Source organism: Cenococcum geophilum, assembly GCF_001692895.1.
Source record: "Cenococcum geophilum 1.58 unplaced genomic scaffold K441scaffold_2, whole genome shotgun sequence".
Classification (NCBI taxonomy): domain Eukaryota; kingdom Fungi; phylum Ascomycota; class Dothideomycetes; order Gloniales; family Gloniaceae; genus Cenococcum; species Cenococcum geophilum.
In genome coordinates, this window is record NW_027137560.1 from 2772089 (window position 1) to 2792626 (window position 20538).

A 20538-nucleotide genomic window follows, 5' to 3' on the forward strand; every position below is an offset into this window, starting at 1 on the left:
CCTTAAAATTAAGCCTGCTAGCCCCCGCCTATTAACACTATTAGTATAAGTAAAGAAGAAGTTCCTCCACGTAGACTTTATAGCCAACCGCTTTAAGCGGATATTAATATAGCTTAAGGCCCTAGCCCGGATTTTATAGTAACGCTATAAAGATAATACTAATACCTATAGAAATAAGAGCGCGTTATTCTATAAAGGTAATATAGTTATAGTTAGCTTAAAAAATATAAAAATAAATAGACCTAAGAAGAAATGGGACGATAAATAGGACGGCCCGTACCCCGTACTCGTAGTATACTAAGGGGTAGTTATAGTAGACCTCCTAGACCACATTTAAGTAAATAAATCCTTTTATATATTTAAAGTCCGCCTCTAGGCTACTAAAGAGATCCCTAGCTAAGCAAATATTAATACTATAGAGCTCCGTAATATATAAGGACGAGTAGTAAAGAGAGATAATAACGGCAACATAGAAGATAAATGGGAGTTTAAGAAAATCCTTAATGTATATAATAAAGACCCCTAGGGCCTAACTTATAAGATTAAATAGAAATATTATAAGGATATAACCTAGTAGCTAGAGGAAGACCTAAAGGGTTATAAATAAGCTATATAGCGCTTCTATAAGCAACACCCTAAAAAGCTAGAACCCCAAAACTGGGTATAAGATAAAGAAAAGTCACGCTAAGGTCGCGGCCAACTACCGTATTAAAATTTGTGGTGGTTAAGATGTTATAGAACTTTAACTAGCGGTTAAAGTTATCTAATTAGCCAAATTCTTACTAAGAAACGCTATACGGATTGATTTAGGTAGTGGTATAGAGTTCTGCTAATCTTACTCACTAAACTAACTAATTAGGTTTTTTTATGCCCGGTATAGAAAATCGCTATTAGCTTAGTTAAGGGCGGTAAGCGGAACTAATATCTTTGTAGTAAAAATAGGCAACCCTATATACTGCCTATTTTTAAGTTATCTATTTAGTTTAGGGACTAAACTATCTAGGAAAGAGGAGTACTGTTACGGCATTAACCTAACGTATACTGTTTTATACTATCTCGTACTGTTTTCTATTATTAGCTAGCCTACCACTAGCGACTTAGCGGCTGGCCCTACTATTTATATACAATACCCCCTTTCTACCTTCTTCCCCTCTTTATACTATAACGTAGTTATTTAGTCTACTTTATTACAGTACTGTAACACTAACTAAATATAAGAAATCTAAATATAAAATAACCTATTAAGAAACTTAATTAGAAAAACGCTAGCCCTTATAAAGTTAAAAAGGTTATTTTCTCTTACGCCTACTAACTAAAGCTCCCCAATACGGTTTAAATCTACCCTATATTTTATACGTGTAACGGAACCTTATAGCAAGAACTACAATAGGCTCGTTATTGGGCTAGGTGTGTAGAAAATGCAAGTATAGAAGTTAACAACGTAATAATAACTAGTGGAGTGGTTGCCTAACAGATTAACTCTAATTATATTCTAAGAATCACTATAAGGAAGGAACTATCTAGGTAGGGACTAAGGGTCCTTAAATACACAACTATACTCCTATAAAATCCTTCTTATACGTAATGTACGTCTTATATATAAGGTATATAAGTTCCTTTTATTTCTCTTATTTAATACGTAGCACATTATATAACCTTAGTTACTATTCCTCGTCATATAGTTCTATCGGCTCTATCCTAAACTGTACCTAAATTAACTAACTAGCTTCTTCTGTCTCTTCTCTAAGTAGTTATAATATTATACTTAAAGCGTCCGTAATACTATCTTCCTCTTCTTTATCTTTGTCCTTAAAGATTTAAAATATCTCTAAGTCGTTTACTAAAGGTGTAATATCCGTCTAATTAATTTAGTTAATATTATTGCTTATTATACCTAAAGCAATTTCTTCTTTATACGCCCAACGTCGTGCTCGCACTGTTGCTATAATATTATCTCTTAGTGAGATTATACCGTCTCCATATTCTCGTTATTTAAAAGAGGGATTAGTTTATATTGCGTTAGCGAACCTATCTTTGTAATAATTGTCCTTTTGCTTAAAGTATACTAAAGCGAATATTTATTTATCCTATAACGTTTGCTCTACTTCTAATACTAAATATACGCGACCTATTACTCTTAATAGTCGTCTGGTTTCCTAATTAATTTATCTTAGGGTTTTGTATTTAATCTACTACTACGCGGCTAGATAGTAAATTATTGTAAGCCCTTATTAAGTTGGAACGTTCCTATAACGCGGAATAAAAGGCTTTAAATACTTAAATCGCGGCGTCTGCTCGTCTACTTTGTCTTAAAAAGGTTTATAAGAAGGTTTGTTTTAAGAAGTAGAAACTTATAAAATAAGGTCTGCAGAAACTAGGTAATAAAAGAACGGATTCTCCTCTAACAGAGAAGGAAATAGATCTAAGTAGTTCAGCAACTGCTCTTCTTAGGTCCCCCTTAGGTAACTTATTCTTTAGCGATTTTTTTTTATTAATACTACTTAACCTAATTTCTTTTAATACTCCTATACCTTTTCTATAGCGTTCTTTAAATTTTCTAGTGGCTTCTAGGTAGTCTTAGTGTAGCCTATCTACTTAACCTTATACTATGTTTTATTGTTAATGTCCTTATAATTAACAATCTTTAAAACTTACTATTCGTCTTCTTCTTATCCTCTGTACGTGTCTACTTTATAAACTGGTAGCTTAATATTTCTATATACTAGCTTTAGCATTGCGATATACTATATAGGGTAGATCTTTATTTTGGCTAGTAGGTTTAACTTAAACGTGACCGGTAAAATCTTCTATATAATTTTGAAAGGTCCTAGTCTAACATAGTTTAATTTCTTACTTAGTCGTTAACTCTTGAAATTTTTATATAGTAGCTATACTTTATCTCCCTCCTTAAGATCTAGTCCCTTAGATCTCTTAGCATTATAGTACTTTTTTATTCTCTACTGTACTTTCTTTGCTAATTTTATAAGGTCTATATAAAGATTCATTAACGTCTTTATTCTTTCTTTGGCTATACTACTCGTTTTCTTTACTTACCGTAGTAATAATAATGTTCTTAGTTTATATCCGTAATTTGCCTTAAATGGTAATATGCCTATTCCTTTTTAAGGTATTGCATTATATATAAACTATATAACTAGTAATAGTAATACCCAATTATTCTGTATATGATTAATATAATACCTTAGATACTGCTCTAGTGTTTAATTTAATCTTTCTATTTAACTATCTATCTGCGGATAATATGTAGTGGAAGTTACTGCTTAAACTCCTTACTCCGCTAAGAATACTTCCTAAAATGCTGTTATAAATCTTAGATCTCTATCTAATATAATCTTATTTAGTGCTCCATGTCTTATAAACACTTCTTTAACGTAGATTCTAGCGATATCTTCCGCTAAGATTTCTTCTGTATATATTATAAAGTATCCCTATTTTATAAGCTTATCTACTATTACTAAGATCGCGTTATAATCTTGTCCGGTAATAGGATCTTTTAATTTTAGTAATTTAATAATAAAGTCCTATAATATAACCTCCTGTGGTCTCTCTAGTATTTTAATAGGTTGTAGCCCTCTATATAGCTTATACCTTATTAGTTTATTTCTTTAGTAATTTAAATATTCCTTTATAACTTTTCTAGCTATTCTCTAGATTCCGTTAATAATGTATTCCTCCTAGAGTCTTAATACTAGGCCTATAGCTCTATTATATCCTTAAGTTAGTCCCTTATAGAAGTCTTCTATAAACTACTCTACTATGCTTTTTAGGATATACTTTACTTTTTGATTTTTGTATATATCCGTCTATAAATCTTCTAGCTATATTTTTAGAATTCTTTATGCCTAAAAGCTTTTTAGTATCTCGTAAACTTTCTCTAGTTTACTATCTTCTTAAGTTACTACAATTTTTAGATAATTATACCTAATTAATCTGTCTATATCCTTTTGTAATAAAGCCCCTAATAGCTTTTTCTTATTTTATAGTTTAGCTTTACGGCTTAGAGTATCTGCCCGCGTATTGTCTGTACCTTTAGTATATTAAATCTTAAAATGGTATTCCGTAAGCATTTCTGCCCATTTAACCTATCTTTAGTTAAGTTCCTTCGTTATTAGGAATCCTATTAGGTTCTTATAATCTATTTTAACTATAAATGGTTTTTTTGTACCTTATAAAAATACTCTTTATTTCTTTAATACTATAACTATACCTAACAACTCCTTGTTATAGATATTATAGTTTAACTCTAGTAGTGTTATCTTCCAACTATAGTATGCTACTAGGTGCTATTTATCCTAATGCTTTTATATAAAGCACGCCCTTAGTGTATAGTTTAATATATTTATCTCTATAACCGTCTCTAGTCCTAGTTAATAGATCTTAAGAACTAGCTCCTAGGTAAATAACTCTTTAATTTTTTTAAAGAGTTTTCTTTACTTCTCTCCCTATGCCTATAGTTCTTCTTTCTTCGTTAACCGCGTAAATGGCTTAATATCCTTTAACTACTACGCTATAAACCTTCTACAGTAATTGCAAAACCCTAGGAATAATCTTAACTATATAACGTTCTCTAGTTCCTACCAATTTACTATAGCCTTAATCTTCTTTAGATCTATACTAAGTTGGCCTAGTTTAATAATAAATCTAACGAAATTGGTTTTTTTGGTAAAGAACTTGTATTTTTTAATTACTACTAGCATCTGTTTTTTCTATAGTCTCTTTAAGACCTATTTAACGTGTTCCCTATATTCTTTCTTAGTTATTAAGTAGATAATAATATTGTTGAGATATACTATAACAAATTTATCTAAGTATTCTCCTAATATATTGTTAATACGCTTTTAGAATATTACTAGTGCGTTTATAAGCCTAAATTATATAACTAATAGTTTATATAGTTCTTCCTTTGACCTAAAGGCTGCCTTTTACTTATCGCCTTCCTTAATCCTAATCTAATGGTACGCCTATCTTAGATCTATCTTCGTAAAGATTTATATATTGCCTATCCTATCTTAGATTTCGCTAATTAAGGGTAAAGAATACCTATCCTTCTTAGTAATGCTATTTAACTATCTATAGTTGATACACAGCCTTAGTTTGCTATTTTTCTTTAGTACAAACAGTACTGGATAACCCGCTAATAACTATAATGGTCTAATATATCCCTTTTATAGATTTTCCTAGATAAACTCTTTTAACGCTCTACCTTTTTCCTCGGTAAGCTTATAGATTGAAAAAAACTTTAGACTTATTTCTAGTTCTAACTCTATCTTATAGTCCTATACTGTATATTCTAATAGCTTTTTACTTTCCGGTAACTATAGTTTTTTGCCGTACTTATAGTATCTCTTTAGTATATAACTTAGTCCTTTTTCTATTTCTTTATAGGTTGCTTTTACTTAGTACTATACCAACTTGGCTTATTATCGCATCTTACGGCGTTAAGTATCTTTAATATTAACCTAACTTATAATCTAGTTAATCCTTAGATTATATTCCTGTAACTAAGGTATACTTAATACTGCCTTATCCTATCCTAATGGTAGGATATTAAAAGACATCTTAATTTGTCTTCCTTTAATAGTTATCTAAATAGGTCCTATTTTAAGATTAATAATCCCTCCTCTATAGGTTATTAGATCTCCTAAAATTATAACTAATAGGTAAGATTGCTCCTTCTATCTATAAGGTAGTCCTATTCTCTTAACTACTGCTAGTAAGATATAGTTTCGCGTTACTCTACTATCTATTAGCGCTTTGAACTGCTGATTTTACTAATTAATCTATAAATTTAGGTGTTGTCCTTGAATTCCTTTAAGGGTCTAAGGCTCTACTACTAGCTCCCTTTGGTCCTATAGGCCTCTACTTTTCCTAACTATTAGCTGCTTAATTCTGGTGTACTTAGCTTACTCTTTAGCTAATACCTAGTTCGCTTTTTATCTTTAATATACTATAGACACGTGTTTTCTAGGCATTTCTACCACTGTTATCCGTCTAAGCATTCTTCTATAAGGAATCTTTCTGGTTAAAGTACTAAACTTCCTTCCTTTTGGACCTCTGCTGGATGCTATCTATATATATATTTAGCATTTCTGTACTATTACTCGTCTATTATTTAGTATATCCTTATAGGGTATTTCTAATTCTTTTTCTTTAGATTCTTATACATTTTGTATATATTGTCTATATACGTAATCTATAATAACGTATAGTATACTAGGTGCTTTAGGTTAACTCTTAGCTTATTTTTGTCCTAGAGTTTAAACCTTTATTATGCTAATCTAAATGTTATAACTTTATTCGCAGGTATTAAGATGCGTCTCTTACTTTTTTAGTCCTCTAAACGTTCCTTTAGATCCTTTAATATTATAATTAAGGCTTCTTTAATATGCGTTATGGCCTTTTCTATAATTGGGTAGTCCTAGATAACTTTTTTATCTAACTATATATAGAAATCTTCCCACTTATTATTGTGCCTTTGTCTATACCACTTTTGGTATAGCTACTAGAGTGTATACGGTCTATCCGTAAGGAAGTATCTTCTTATTACTATATTATAATAGCCCTTTATATGTTATTCTTCGAACCTAGTTAAAATCCCTAGATTCTCTTCTTCTTCTAGTTTAGTAAGCCACTTGGCTCTTAGTGTGCCTACTCTTAGCCTATTAGTGATTTTTTGTACTAGTGCTTTATCCTTTATATATCCTAATATGCTAGATTTCTTATCTAGTTTCTGTTCTTACTATGCGATAATTCTTTGCCTAAACTCTTCTATAGTTTCTTTTAGTTTGCGCCTTACGCTTTAATCCTTAAAGTCGTTTTACTTCTTAATCCTAGTATTAACTTTTTAATCTTTAGTCCGAACACTTTATTTAACTAGTAAATCCTTTAGGTTTATATATTCGTCTTCTAGTCTAATTACTGTTTATGCCGTAGATTCTTTAATCTATAAAGAAGCTCCTTGCCTCTTATCTATAGGTGTCTTAATTTATACTCCGAATTTTTAACCCCTTAGGTTCTTTAATCCTGAGCTTACTTCTAACTTAAGCTTAGCTTCAGCCTTAGTTTAATTAGGCTTACTTAGTGTTCTTATCTCGTCTTAAGAGTCTTAAATCTTACTTATCTTGTCTTAAGAATCTTATATCTATGGGAACTTCCGTCCTAAGCTTATTTATATATCTCTAAACTAAGCTATTGCTCTACTCTATTGGTTATTGTCCGTTATAGGTCCTTAAGCTTACCTTATCTTATTTTAAGAATCTTAGTTATCTCTTATCTCGCTATAAAAATCTTAAGCCTTTAGCCTTTTGCCTTTATTAAGTACCGAAGTGGTTTACTATCCTACTTCTTTTACGTCTTATAAAGCGATAGATATTATATCTAGTGGGGTTTTAATCCCTACTAATATTCCCTATTCTATAGTGGAATTATTCTCTACCTCTAGTATAATATCTTTAAGGTCTGCTCGCTCCTAGTAAGCGGCCCTTATTACCTTATTATTATGGAATGTTTCGCCTAGGTTGAATTTATTATCCTTAATATCCAATCTGTGAACTAGTTTATTAGTTCCTTTATATTCTATAGGTGCTAGCTTTTATAGCTAATAGCTTATACCATACTTAGCGTCCTTATAAATTTAGTATACGTTGTTATAATAAAACGTAAAACTTTATATTAAACATTCTTTTGTTCCTCGTAGTATATTATCGTCCCTCTATACGTGTATATCATCTACTAGTCTTATACCCTTTACTATATAGTAACTCTACCCACTTTTATAGTCTCTAACGTAATAACCTTATTTTCCGCAATTTATATAAGCTCCTTCTTTAAACCATTTTTCTTGCTATGGAGTCCGCCTAAATGTCTTCTGCTGTTAAGATCCCTAATTCAGCCTCTGCTCTTTAGACCTTTAATTACTTAATCCTTATCCCCTAGGTTTCTATAGTTTGCTCCATCTCTTATAGGCTTTTTTAGTACCACTTAGGTCCATTAGCTCTGCGCCATACCATGGTTTTTAACTTAGCTTTTGTTGTTACGTACTCTGCGCCTTATACGACTATAGAACTCTATTCTGGCCTCTCTTAGCCTATTCCCTTTGGTAGATTTAATTATTAATCTTAATCGTCTAATCTATTAGTCCCCTTAGGGTATCCGCATCTTCTATTAGGATAATTACGTCCTAGACTTTAGCCTTAAGTCCCTATTTATACTGTGCTATAAGCGCCCTATTATTCTANTTTACTTATATTGCTAGTGTCTGGAACTATATTATATACTTAATTGCTAAAGTTCGCTATATAAGGTTCTAAAGTTTTCTTTCCGCTATAGTTATTTCTTTTAGGTCTCTAAATATCTGCGTAAGTTATTCTATAAATCCTTCCTAACTTAAGAACATAAATTACACGTCTTAGTTAATAGTTGTTATTCTATTTGCCTATATCTCCGTAAGGTAAAATTTAAACTACTTAAGTGCTTTTCCTAATAAGAATAGTCCTGCGTAGGCTATCCGATCCATAGGTATAGGTAACTTTACTCCTTTCTATAAGACCTTAAAGTGCATCTACGTAAGGAATCCTTTAAGCTTTAACCTTTTTCCTATAAATCTCTTAATTAATAGTAGCTTAATCTTTGCTACTCCTATCCCGTTAAGTCTTTCTTCTAACACTATATTATTAGCCGTTAGCTAGTTAACTATTTCCTATAGCTGTCTGACCGTTATAGGTTGCTATAAATTAGTATCTACTATACTAGTATCACCTCCTATCCTTAAAGTAGTTGCTGCCGTTAATAGCGTTATAGTGGCTGCTTTTGGTGGCATATTGTTTAACTTCCTATATTAATACCGTAACTAGGTAGTAATTGTGTAACGGAACCTTGTAGCAAGAACTACAATAGGCTCGTTATTAGGCTAGGTATATAGAAAATGCAAGTATAGAAGTTAACAACGTAATAATAATTAGTAGAGTGGTTGCCTAACAAATTAACTCTAATTATATTCTGAGAATTACTATAAGGAAGGAACTATCTAGGTAGAGACTAAGGGTCCTTAAATACACAACCGTACTCCTATAAAATCCTTCTTATACGTAATATACGTCTTATATATAAGGTACGTAAGTTCCTTTCGTTCCTCTTGTTTAATACGTAGCACATTATATGACCTTAGTTACTATTCCTTGTTATATGGTTCTATCAGCTCTATCCTAAACCATGCCTAAATTAACCAACTAGCTTCTTTCGTCTCTTCTCTAAGTAGTCGTAACATCGTACTTAAAGCGTCCGTAATAATACGTTAGTCCTTTACCCTACTACCTCTATATTAAATACCCTACCTAAATAGATATAGAACCCTCCCCTATTAGTTAAAGTAGATAGTAAGAATAAGTACTTTATTAAAAGAATTAATAATATTAAGTATAATAAAAGGAAACGCTAATATATATACCTTATAAAATAGAGAGGCTTTATTAAGCCCTTATAGGAACTAGTTAACTCTAAGGACTTATATAAGCTATAGGGGACTTTTATAAACCCTACCTAGAACTATTATAGTCCTACCTTATAGAAGCTTAAGTTTAAAAGGGGTACTATTATAGGACACCCCTGTAATACCTTATATACATCCACCTATTTCCACTAACTTAGTAACTAGAGACCGACTATAAGATGGCAATTTGCGGCAATCTGATGGCAATCTGCTATATTCTGCTATATTCCGCTAAGTTTTACTAAATCCTACTAAGTTCTGCTAGGACTACTACGCGAATCCTATTTTGCTTTGTGTATATATTAACTAAGCAATTAATTTAACAATATATGCCCTTTCTTCCCGTTTTTCTACCTTTTTCTTTATGTAACTTCTTAATCTTATTACATAGTTTATATATATAGCTTAATAATATCTACTTTGCTATATATTATTATCGCTTATACTTTATAACAACTACTAAAGGGCGGATTTTATAGAAAAATGCACTTCTAAACCTTTAGGAAGTTTTAAATAATAATAAGAGCGCCTAAGAGGCTATAAAATAGCTAGTATGGTTAGGTGCCTTAACTTAGTTCTAGGCTATAAAGGTAATAGAAGTAGAGGATATAAGTAAATATTAGCCCTTCTAAAGCTTAGAGAACTGGTAAAAGAACTAGTAAAAGAATAAAGATAATAGTAAATATAATACTAAGAATAGTAATAAAATAATAGTAAAAGTAGGAATAGTATAAGAAGCGATAGTAAAATAGTAGTAAAAGTAGAGAGTAGAGTAGTAATTAGAATAATAACTATAGTAGTAAGTACGTTAGTAACTAGAGTAGTAGTATAAATTTAATATATATACTAATATATCTCGCGTTTATAAAATAGCCTTATTACTTATTGTTTATTACCACTACTGTTACTGGGTAAAGCTATTATAATAGTAAATATTAAATATATTTATATAATAATACAGGGGTTTAAAATAGCTTAATATTAAGTAACCGCATTAATAATATTTATTAGTACTACTATTGCTAAATAAGACTACTATAAAAGTAAATATTATATACTTAAAGGTTCTACTCTATTTTAAAGTAGATCTATAAAATAGCATAGAATAGTAAGTAAGCCCTTAAAATATTTCCAATAGTCTATTAAATTTAGATAGTAGCGCAGAGTTTAACTATTTTTAATTACTAAATAGGCTAATTAGGATTTTCTCTTTTAAGGATAGAAAATCGCTATTAGTTTAGTTAAAGATAGTAAGCGGAACTAATATTACTATAGATTACTATTTTATGTATAATTATATTTTATATATACTTTTCCTAAAATCTTTTATAACTCTTTAACTCCTTAGCTATATAACTTAGATTTTATATATAATGTCGGGAATGAGGCAAGTTGCCGTCACGTGTCAACATGGCCCTAGCGCGGTAAGGAACCTTAAGTTCCTCACCCCTTTCCTCATTCCTATTAAGAATAAGAAACAACAATCATTATACTATCTACGAACCGTAGCTACGTGATATCCCCCTTATATAACCAACACTAATTAGTGGTTAACTTCACTGTTATACCACAGAACAGCTAGGTATTACTAAGAAGAGACGAGCCACTGTACCAGTGCTACTCGTGCTAGAGAAAGCTGTTTTTTAAGGTCAGAACTGGTCCTAAACTTTAAATAGAACTCTTCCACAAATCTAAGGATCTAAAAGGCCAGAACTGGTCCTAAGCCTTTCTAAGATTACGGATTCTTGCGTCCATTACGCAGAATAACACGCTTTACGAGTCTTCGCGATTTAAGGCTAGAACTAGTCCTAAGCCCTATAATCGCAAATACACGTCCGAACGCGTACTAAACGACAAACGTATACTAAACGATAAATACACATCACGAACGCGTACTAGACGACAATCCCTATACTAACAACATCTCCCTCCCTCCGAAGACATAACTATGGCTATTCTAAATAACTGGAGAGACTCCTTACCACTAGGGGTAGCTATATACGCGAAACTCATCGACGAAAATTGGGACGAATTTACCCTTAATATAACAACTTGTACCGTAAAACAAGTTAATGGCTTTCTCCTACACCATATTCTATTTTACCGAAGTAGATACTACGCCGATTCACAGCTATGGGAATATTTTAGGGAGGATTTTATGGGATAGACTGCCAACACCTGGGCACTTAGTAATATTTATATTATTTAAGATTTTTAAGACTTCCTTCGGGAGAAAGGAGTATTTGTCTCTATAAACGGGGGTACTATTAGAGATAATATTTAGCAAGTCCTTGACGCAGAAGAAGAGCATAAATGGACTCCACAAGAGATTAAGCACCAAAAGAAGTTTAACTCTTGAGGGAATCCTAATAATGGATAGCTATAAGCAATACTATAGACAACCTTAGGCTATTAAACACCTTAAGTTCCTTAGGCTGCCGTATCTTAACCCGTGCCTTAAGCTCCGTAACAAGCTCTGTATCAAGCTCCGCAACAAGCTCCGCATTAAGCTCCGCAACAAGCTCTAAAGCAACCTCTATAGTAATCTCCGCAAGAACCTCCGCAGTAACCACAGCAGCCGCAGCAACATCCGCAGTAACCTCCGTAATAACCCCCGCAACGTAAGCAAGCGTAAGATCCCCTTGCTTTGAGATCTAATAACCTCCAAACCCTGCCACAGCAAGATCAGGAGAAGAAGTTCAGCGGGGAATTAGAATACGGCAGAGGGTACGATCAATGTCAACTATAAAGCAATCGTGGAGGTCCTTATAGAGGTCCTCATGGAGGTCCTAGTGGAGATCCTCGTGGAGGTCCTGGTGGAGATCCTCGTGGAGATTCTCGTAGAGGTCCTCGTAGAGATCCTCGTGGAGATTCTCGTAGAGGTCCTCGTAGAGATCCTCGTGGAGATTCTCGTAGAGGTCCTCGTGGAGATCCTCGTGGAGATTCTCGTAGAGGTCCTCGTGGAGGTCCTCGCAGAGGTCCTTATAGAGGTTCTTATGGAGGTCCTTATAAAGGTCCTCATAAAGGTCCTTATGGAGGTCCTCGTAGAGCATCAAGAACTCTTTAGGATTCGATAGATTAGTGGCCAAGATAACCCGGCAGATATGATGACGAAGGCAAACCCAAACAAGGCACTAGAGACGTTTGTTAATATAAATACTCTACATATACGAGTTAAAGGTTAGGTTAAAAGGGAAATTTAGAGAAGTTAAGATCTCATGGAACTTCGACCGCCGGTTAAAGTTGTCTGAGTAGTTAGATTTGTGCCAAGAGCGCCGCGCTTAATCGATTCGGGTAGCGGTATAGAGTTTTACCGACACTAGTCGTTAAGCTAGCCAATTAGGATTTTCTATCCCCGGGATAGAAAATCGCCATTAGCTCGCTTACTACTAGCGCCTTAGCGGCCCCTATGTCTTCACATTATCCGCCAAATCCTACTAACTGCCGCATTATCGCATATTGTCGTATATTATTTGGTATTGTTATACACTGTCTGGTATTGTTATACACTATTAGGTATTGTTACATCCTGTCTGTTTATATATATATAGATGGCAACCACGAAAAGAAGAGTTGCCAGTATCGGGAATGAGGCAAGTTGCCGTCACGTGTCAATATGGCCCTAGCGCGGTGAGGAACCTTAAGTTCCTCACCCCTTTCCTTATTCCTATCAAGAATAAGAAATAACAATCATCATACTATCTACGAACCGTAGCTACGTAATATCCCCCTTGTGTAACCAACATATAAATAGCTCTAATATTAATTATTATTATTTAACTTAATTAGCTTCTATTTCAAAAAAAATTATTATTATTAATTAAATAATAAATAGAAAAGTTTTAATTTATAAAGATAGCCTTTTATATATTATTTATTTATTAATAATAATTATGTAAATTAGCTTATTAACTACCTTAATATAATAATAAGTTATATAACGCTTTAATATAGGGTACTGCTAATTATATACCCCCTAAATATAACGTATATACCTTTAATACCTTTAGTAATATTAATTATTATATTATTATACTTAATTTATATAAAAAAAATTATATTGATAACTATTAAGGTAGAAGAAATAGTATATAAAAAGTAGGACAGTATATAAAGTAGTAAAAATCAATAAGGCAGCCTAACGTTGCAACAGCAAGAGTTACCACCTCGCGTAGCGAGGTGGCTGCGTCAATTCTAGTATAACGTAACCAGGCGAACCACTCCCAAACACTCTGCGGGGTTCTAGGAGTTCTTCCAAAGTGAATGCCTGTCAAATGCAATTCATTAAGTGATGTTATAAGTATACGATTCCATTAGCTGAGGCCCTGACTTACCGTACTAGAAGAAAGAGATGCAAGTTTCTTGCCTAAGAGTTTAGGACACCATGCCTCAGTGTTACGCTCTTGTAGCCAGCTCTTGAGGTCGAGCTTTTCAGACTGTGTAAGGGATTAGCTCTGCAGAGCCGAATGGAGTTCAGAGATTGTGAGGGATGAAGGGTGGGATCCCGATGTTGACATATTGTGATACTTGATATGGAGAAGCGGAACGGGAAAATGGAGCAAGTCAGCCTGTGCCTAAGAACGAAGACTGGGTTTCTCCTAATATAGCAAAAGCGAACCAATCGACAGCCGGAAGGTCTCAGCATCAGCTCTTGGACTTCTATTGCATTAACGAAGCGAGCTTTTATTAGACCAAAGATATAAGATTTATACAGATTCATAACTCGGGTGATATGCTGATATCCTAAGTATCCTGTACAAGAGTTTTCTTCTCAAGATAATTATAATACAGTCTCTACCGCAGTCGCTGTTTACCGCGGCTACCAACAGGAGTAGCTCCAACCAATTCCGGTACTGCCATTACAGGCTGGGATGCAAGCATCTTCTCTACAAGTTGTGCACCATCTAGTAACGTGCCACTCTCCTTTCGTTCAGCCTCGAGCTGGAGCTGCTGTTTCCGCCGCGCCTCGAGGTACTCTTTCCTCTCCGGCGTCAGCAACCACTCTTTCGGAAACTCATGCCTTGTCTTGGCCTTGTGGTGTCGGAAGTCGAAAGGAACGTCTGCGAATGTGTCTTTTCCATCTCGAGCCTCTTTCAAGAGCTTGTGGATAGTATCACCAAGGAACCGCTTGTTTTGTGCCTGCGTTTCGAACATCTCACAGCCCATCTTTATGATATCTGTCGAAGGATTGTAGCGCGGGCCCGCTAGTTTAATGAGCTTGTCTTTTTGCTGTGGAGTTAGGTCGGGCATATCAGAAGCGCAAAACTCGACGACGACTTTATTTGCGGCGGGGTGCTCTTCACCCATATAGGTAGTGTAGCGAAAGCGTAGAGGAGCACTTTTGTCCGGAGGCTCAAATGGTTTTGCAAGCTCTATAGCAGTCCATCAGCAACGAAATTCAAGACCATACTCAGCAATACGTACTACTTAGCAGAGGCAATTCCCACGCAGCAAGCCTTGCGTACTCTCTCAGCTCTCTATGCTGCTCCAGCTCTCCGTGCCCTAGTGCCGTGATATCATCTCCGTAATAATCATCATCTGGGCCGAGTTCCTCCTCTCCCTCCCCGAAGAACCCTATCTTCCCTCGCTCCTCTTGTTCAATGTCCAGTGCGTCCTCATCCTCCAAATCCATGCCAATGCTAAGGTCTTCTCCTGAAGAATTTAATGCCTTTTGAAGCGACTTGGAGTCCATGCTCCGTAGGTCACGAAGTAATTCATCCCATTCTGCTCGTGCATGCGATCGCTCTTCAAACTGTGATATGGTAGAGGAAAATGGCCGCTGCCACGGTATTGCAGATGTGGGTGTGTATCGTGGTGATATGTGTCGAGGGCACCTGCGGGAAGACAATACCAGCCTCTTGACTACTGTTGCCATTGAGAACCTGAGAATGTGTATGAGATGGCGGACATTTTCCTGGAATCGCACACCCAAAGTGCTTGGCGTTCGGAAAAATTCACCCCGACAGTCCGTACCCAGAGTCATCAGCTCGCGACCGCTTTTATCCAACAAAATAACTTGCTGAACGATGTCCGTCGATGAAAAGAAACAACCGAGGAGGCTGTGTTTTGTCACCATTGGAGCTACAGCTTCATTCAATTCTTTGATCTCGGCCTGCTTGGAATCGCGATTTCTTGAAGCCCTCTCCAGGGCAGGATATACTAATTTGCTCATTCAATACGGTAAGGAGGGGGAAGCCATCTTCAACAGGGTCACATCAGGAATTGGAACGAGCAAACAGACGGAATTGATAATTAATGGCTTCAACTTCAATCGCTTAGGTCTAGGCCAAGAAATGAGAGCTGCAAAGGGGGGCCCTAATGACTCGCAAGGCGTAGTTATTAGCCATGCAGGTACTTAGTTTCCTTTACGGAATGCAAGATGTCTGGGACGCTGATATGTCACATTTATTTCAAATCTAGGCTCAGGTACTATCCTGGATGCGCTTCGGATAGGTGTACCCATCATTGTAGTACCAAATCCAGAGCTTTTGGACAATCACCAGGCCGAGCTAGCCGAAGCGCTGGAATCGCAGGGATACGTTGTTCATGGAAGATTAGAGTAGGGCCCAACTCGTTCATATTGTAAGCGGTTCCATCTAACCGTTAATCTTTCAGTAATCTCCATGCAGCCATCGCGGAGTCCGAAGAGCTACGAAAACGCAGCCAAAGTTGGCCGCCCGTTAATAGTGGACGGCATAGACGCACAAATGGTCTCGCTGGTGTCATGGATGAAGAGATGGGGTTTTTGGATTGAACAGCAGCAAATTAGGGTTTGGTGAGCTGCGGCATTCGCAGACCGGAGTATTACTATGCTTCACTAAACTGATTTCTGGTTGTAACCCTTAGACCAATTGTTCAGTGACATACCAGTGAGCCAAGGATTATTTCGCAGCTTCTCTATGTGGTTCAGATGCTGCTTGGTCAGCTTGATGCACACGCTGAAGGGCATTGACGTTAGCAAACTGGGGTGTGCTATCATACGCCTTGGAGGGGACGGCACAGAAAAAGACTGGTATGCATACTGTGGGGAACCGTATGCAGGAATAATTTGGCCATAGTAAGTAGTTACATTTACTCGAACAACATCCGAGAAAACACCAACCGGCTATATACAACTCGGCGTTCGACCTCAAAACTTATGGAAGGCCCTTGGGAGCTTCTACCAACCTCGCAATGGCGATGCCCAATAGAGGATCGTTATATTAACAAGGGCTGTTCCGTTGTGTCGGAGCTCTTTGAACGAAATCCTGAAAGCGTAATCGCCAAGAATTTTCGTGCTTCCGTATCGGCATTTAAGGATCTCCCCATTGGCCAACTCTGGATTTTCCCAGGCACGCCTGCACCTAAAGACATTCAGGGCAAAACGCCACCAGCCCCTCTGGCTTCTTCTGTAAATGACTCTTACGGCTACCACCTCTCTCAGCAAGAGCCCTACGAAGTACTAGGAGGTAGCATCAAAGTCACCGACCCCGCCACCCTCCCAATCACTTCGACCTTCTCTGCCGCGCTTGTCACCGTCCAACCAGGTGGTACGCGAGAAATACACTGGTACACCACCTCCGACGAATGGACTTATTTCCTTGGACGGGTCCGGGCGCTTGACGGTATATCAAGCTCCTGCTTCCAGTCGTACCTTCTACTTTGCCGCCGGTGACGTCGGATACGTGCCCATGCCTAACGCGCATTACCTTGAAAATACTGACAACGTACCTCTTGTGTTCCTGGAAGTGCTTCAAGCGCCAACATCCAGCGATATCAGTGTCGGAGAATGGCTGGGACTCACGGTACCCCAGATTGTTAAGGATCATCTGAATGTAGACGATGCCTTTGTCAGCAAACTACTTAAGACTACACCACCTCGGCGCATCTCGTTGTAAGTGCGTGCCGATCGTGCCGATCAAACAGCGCGGATTTATACCCTTTCCGTATAGAATTATGCCTAAAATAGATAGTTTAGTCGCCAAGATCAATAGGCACTTACAACGAGATGTAAAGAGGTGGTGTAAGCAGATCATTATGCCTAGAGATAAGAACCTCGCGCAGACCGATTTCTCAAGCGAGCCTCTTTGAGAAAGCCTTTAGACTGGCCGAGGAGGACTACATAAACTTCCTTTGTCTTGTCCATTGCAATCACAAATTTTTGCGAGCTGGGTTTCAAAAGCCAGCATGGAAATTCTTGTAGAGTTTTCTCTACACAATTCAATAATATTCTATACTTCTCTACTCTTCGTTAACCCGCACCTTGAATATGACCTCCGTGACAGCTTCAGGTGGTTTTGTACAACCTAAAGAAATTTACTACGGTGTCCTGAGGACGCCTTTCTTCACTTTAGATTTTTCGGGTTCCTTGATATCCAGTCCCGTTCCAACTTCTTTAAGCACTCATCCAACACGCATTTGGCGGCGCGACGACTAATAGAATCGACTTCATTCGGCTACGCCATGGACGGTATGGCGTTTCAGTGTTTAGTTGCTAAGGTCGCTTGCTCGCCGACTCCGACTTCTGGCTATGCCACGTGATCCAGGCCCCTTTTCTTAGCATCCTTGGCACTAGCCATCACTTCAGCTATTCTTACTACACCACCTTGTCAACTCCGATTGAAAGCGCGTGTCAATCTTGGTGATCAATCGGCAGAATTTATACCTTTTGAAGCAATAAGCACGGCCATTTTAACGTATTTTCACCTACTTTTGGGTACAAATGTACGCATTTTGGTTAGCGTGATCAACACGCGCTTTCAACCGGATGCGCCGAGACGGTGTAGTTGCTCAGACATAACTACACGCACCAATGCCCTTTGCAAATGTACCTCTTTTTCACAGCTTAGCGCATTAGTCTGAATTAGTGGGTTTATCAACATCCAGATAGAGGACAGCGGTTCAATAGATACCAGCGATAGTCCGTGTGCTGGTCCAGATGTTTTTCCCTGGCGTCTCGTTTGATGTTTCCAACGTCAACTGAGAAAGTATGCCAAGCTCCCCTACGCGACCAGTAGAAATATTAGTTTGACGCCTCCAATCTTCTAAATTCCCAAAGCGTCATGTGCCTGAATATTTGACAGTACGCCACAAGCAATGATGTACTAGGGCTTTCTCAGTCATCAGCCCACCAGCTTCCAGACTCCTTTTGATCAAATGCAGAAATACAGGCGATTCCCCCCCAAGATCTCTTCAGGAATCTGGATACGTTCTGACCTGCCAACCCTGTCCGGATCTCTCGTCACTCGCTCAATAATCATTCTCTAAGTCTAACCCTGGGCAAAGCTCCGCATCACGCTTTTTCTTTACCTCGGTGTCTTTCCGGTCATTCTTTAATATAATTTTACTGATTTATTGTTCGATTCATTCTTTCTCCTGGATGTTCATCTGAGCAACATTCTTAAACCGGGCCCATATTTTATCAAGTGCCCACACATTCGTTTGGATCATCTCAAATGTTGTCAAAACTTTCCCTATCAGTCGTGCTTACGGCAACGGCTGCGCTGGCATCCGCTGTGCCCACGTAAGCCCTTCCGGCTCTGATTTTGCACCTCTAGTAACATTATATCGCAGAAATCTCGAACCGAGAAAAGTTGCTTTCAGCTGGGGGTCCACAAAGCTCAGAGGCGTTAATATTGGAGGATGGCTTGTAACCGAACCGTAAAGTCCACAACCAACGTTGTAAGAACACGGTATTAAAGTTTTCCAGATTCATTACTCCATCCATCTATAACGCTCACTCCGTTACTGATGAAGTCCACGACGAATGGACACTTTGCGCCAAGCTCGGAAAGCAAGGCTGCTATAATGTCCTCAAACCACATTGGGACAGCTGGGTTAAGCTCGCAGATTTCCAGAAAATAAAAAATGCGGGGTTCAATGTAGTTAGAATACCGATTGGATACTGGGCCTATGCCGACTTTGGAGGACCGTACACATCAGGCCAGGCACCGTATCTGGATAACGCTATCGGATGGGCAAGAACCACTGGATTGAAAGTAATTATCGACTTGCACGGCGCGCCACGCTCTCAGAACGGCTTCGATCATTCCGGTCATCGATTGGATAACCCGGGTTGGGGTACCTACAGCAGTGTTCCCCAGACTCATCAAGTTCTTGCAACAATCGAGAACAAGTATGCCAAAGCCGCATACCAGGACGTTGTGATTGGTATTGAGCTTCTTAACGAGCCGTTCCTATCAAAACTTGACCCCAACATGGTGCATACTTTCTACCGCGATGGTTACAATAATCTGCGCAAGATCAGTGATACCCCGGTCATCCTGCACGACGGTTTCTGGGCTCCGTCCTACTGGAACGGTTTCTTGACGCCTTCGGATAACAATGCTCAGAATGTTATCATCGATCATCATGAGTACCAAATCTTTGATAATAGCTTGGTTGCCATGTCGTCTGCCCAGCACCGCCAGCAAGTTTGCAGTGCCGTAAGCTCGTACTCGACTTCAGACAAATGGACATTTGTGGGTGAGTGGTCAGGAGCTATGACTGATTGCGCTCCAAACCTCAACGGTAAGATATCTCGTGTCGATGACATCCTCGAACTTCCTTCTGATAACATTTTCTGGCAGGATACAAAGCTGGCAATCGCTATGAGGGAAGCTTTCCCGGCAGCTCGCGTGTAGGCTCTTGCTCTGGCAAGACCGGCCGCGTCTCCGCTTGGTCGCAAACCATGAAAGACGATACACGCAAGTACATCGAGACGCAGCTGGACGCTTTTGAGACAAAGACTCAAGGCTGGATGTTCTGGAATTTCAAGACAGAGGGAGGAGCGGGCGAGTGGGATTTATTCCAACTGCTTGATGATGGCGTCTTCCCGCAACCTATTACGAGCCGAAAGTTCGGGAAATTTTGCACGAATTTCTAGGTAGACTTTGGAACAAGTAAGCGGATAATTCAGTATAACAAGCCGATGAAGCAGGGTTCTAGTACGGAGTACTCCAAGGCTACAAGCGGACGTTTTCTAGCTCGTTGGGTGCTGCTTTGCAGGGCAGGGTCTCTAATGGGAATGCTGATGAGTACGTGAGTGAGGA

General features: G+C 37.6%; 4 protein-coding genes across 4 annotated transcripts; 3 read left to right on the forward strand and 1 right to left on the reverse strand.

The window, feature by feature from the left end:
- Positions 1–14172: 14172 nt before the first annotated feature.
- K441DRAFT_625890 (mitochondrial 37S ribosomal protein mS35) lies at positions 14173–15364 on the reverse strand. The gene is made up of 2 exons (XM_067646116.1): positions 14933–15364; positions 14173–14880 (listed from the first exon to the last, which is right to left on the reverse strand). Exons 1-2 carry the CDS (start codon positions 15198–15200, stop codon positions 14303–14305), a joined length of 846 nt encoding a protein of 281 aa, XP_067509837.1. The 5' UTR covers positions 15201–15364; the 3' UTR covers positions 14173–14302.
- A 149-nt stretch (positions 15365–15513) lies between these two features.
- Positions 15514–16520, forward strand: K441DRAFT_692205 (uncharacterized protein). The gene is made up of 3 exons (XM_067652547.1): positions 15514–15859; positions 15929–16067; positions 16124–16520. The coding sequence occupies exons 1-3, from the start codon at positions 15535–15537 to the stop codon at positions 16260–16262; spliced, it is 603 nt and encodes a 200-aa protein (XP_067509838.1). The 5' UTR covers positions 15514–15534; the 3' UTR covers positions 16263–16520.
- On the forward strand, positions 16408–17162 carry K441DRAFT_672906 (uncharacterized protein; the record flags this gene model as incomplete). Its single annotated transcript, XM_067650599.1, has 2 exons — positions 16408–16520; positions 16550–17162. The coding sequence occupies 2 exons, from the start codon at positions 16408–16410 to the stop codon at positions 17160–17162; spliced, it is 726 nt and encodes a 241-aa protein (XP_067509839.1).
- Positions 17163–18942: 1780 nt separating this feature from the next.
- K441DRAFT_535419 (glycoside hydrolase family 5 protein) lies at positions 18943–20372 on the forward strand (the record flags this gene model as incomplete). Its single annotated transcript, XM_067642368.1, has 4 exons — positions 18943–19010; positions 19061–19147; positions 19197–20017; positions 20077–20372. The coding sequence occupies 4 exons, from the start codon at positions 18943–18945 to the stop codon at positions 20370–20372; spliced, it is 1272 nt and encodes a 423-aa protein (XP_067509840.1).
- Between the last annotated feature and the right edge of the window lie 166 nt (positions 20373–20538).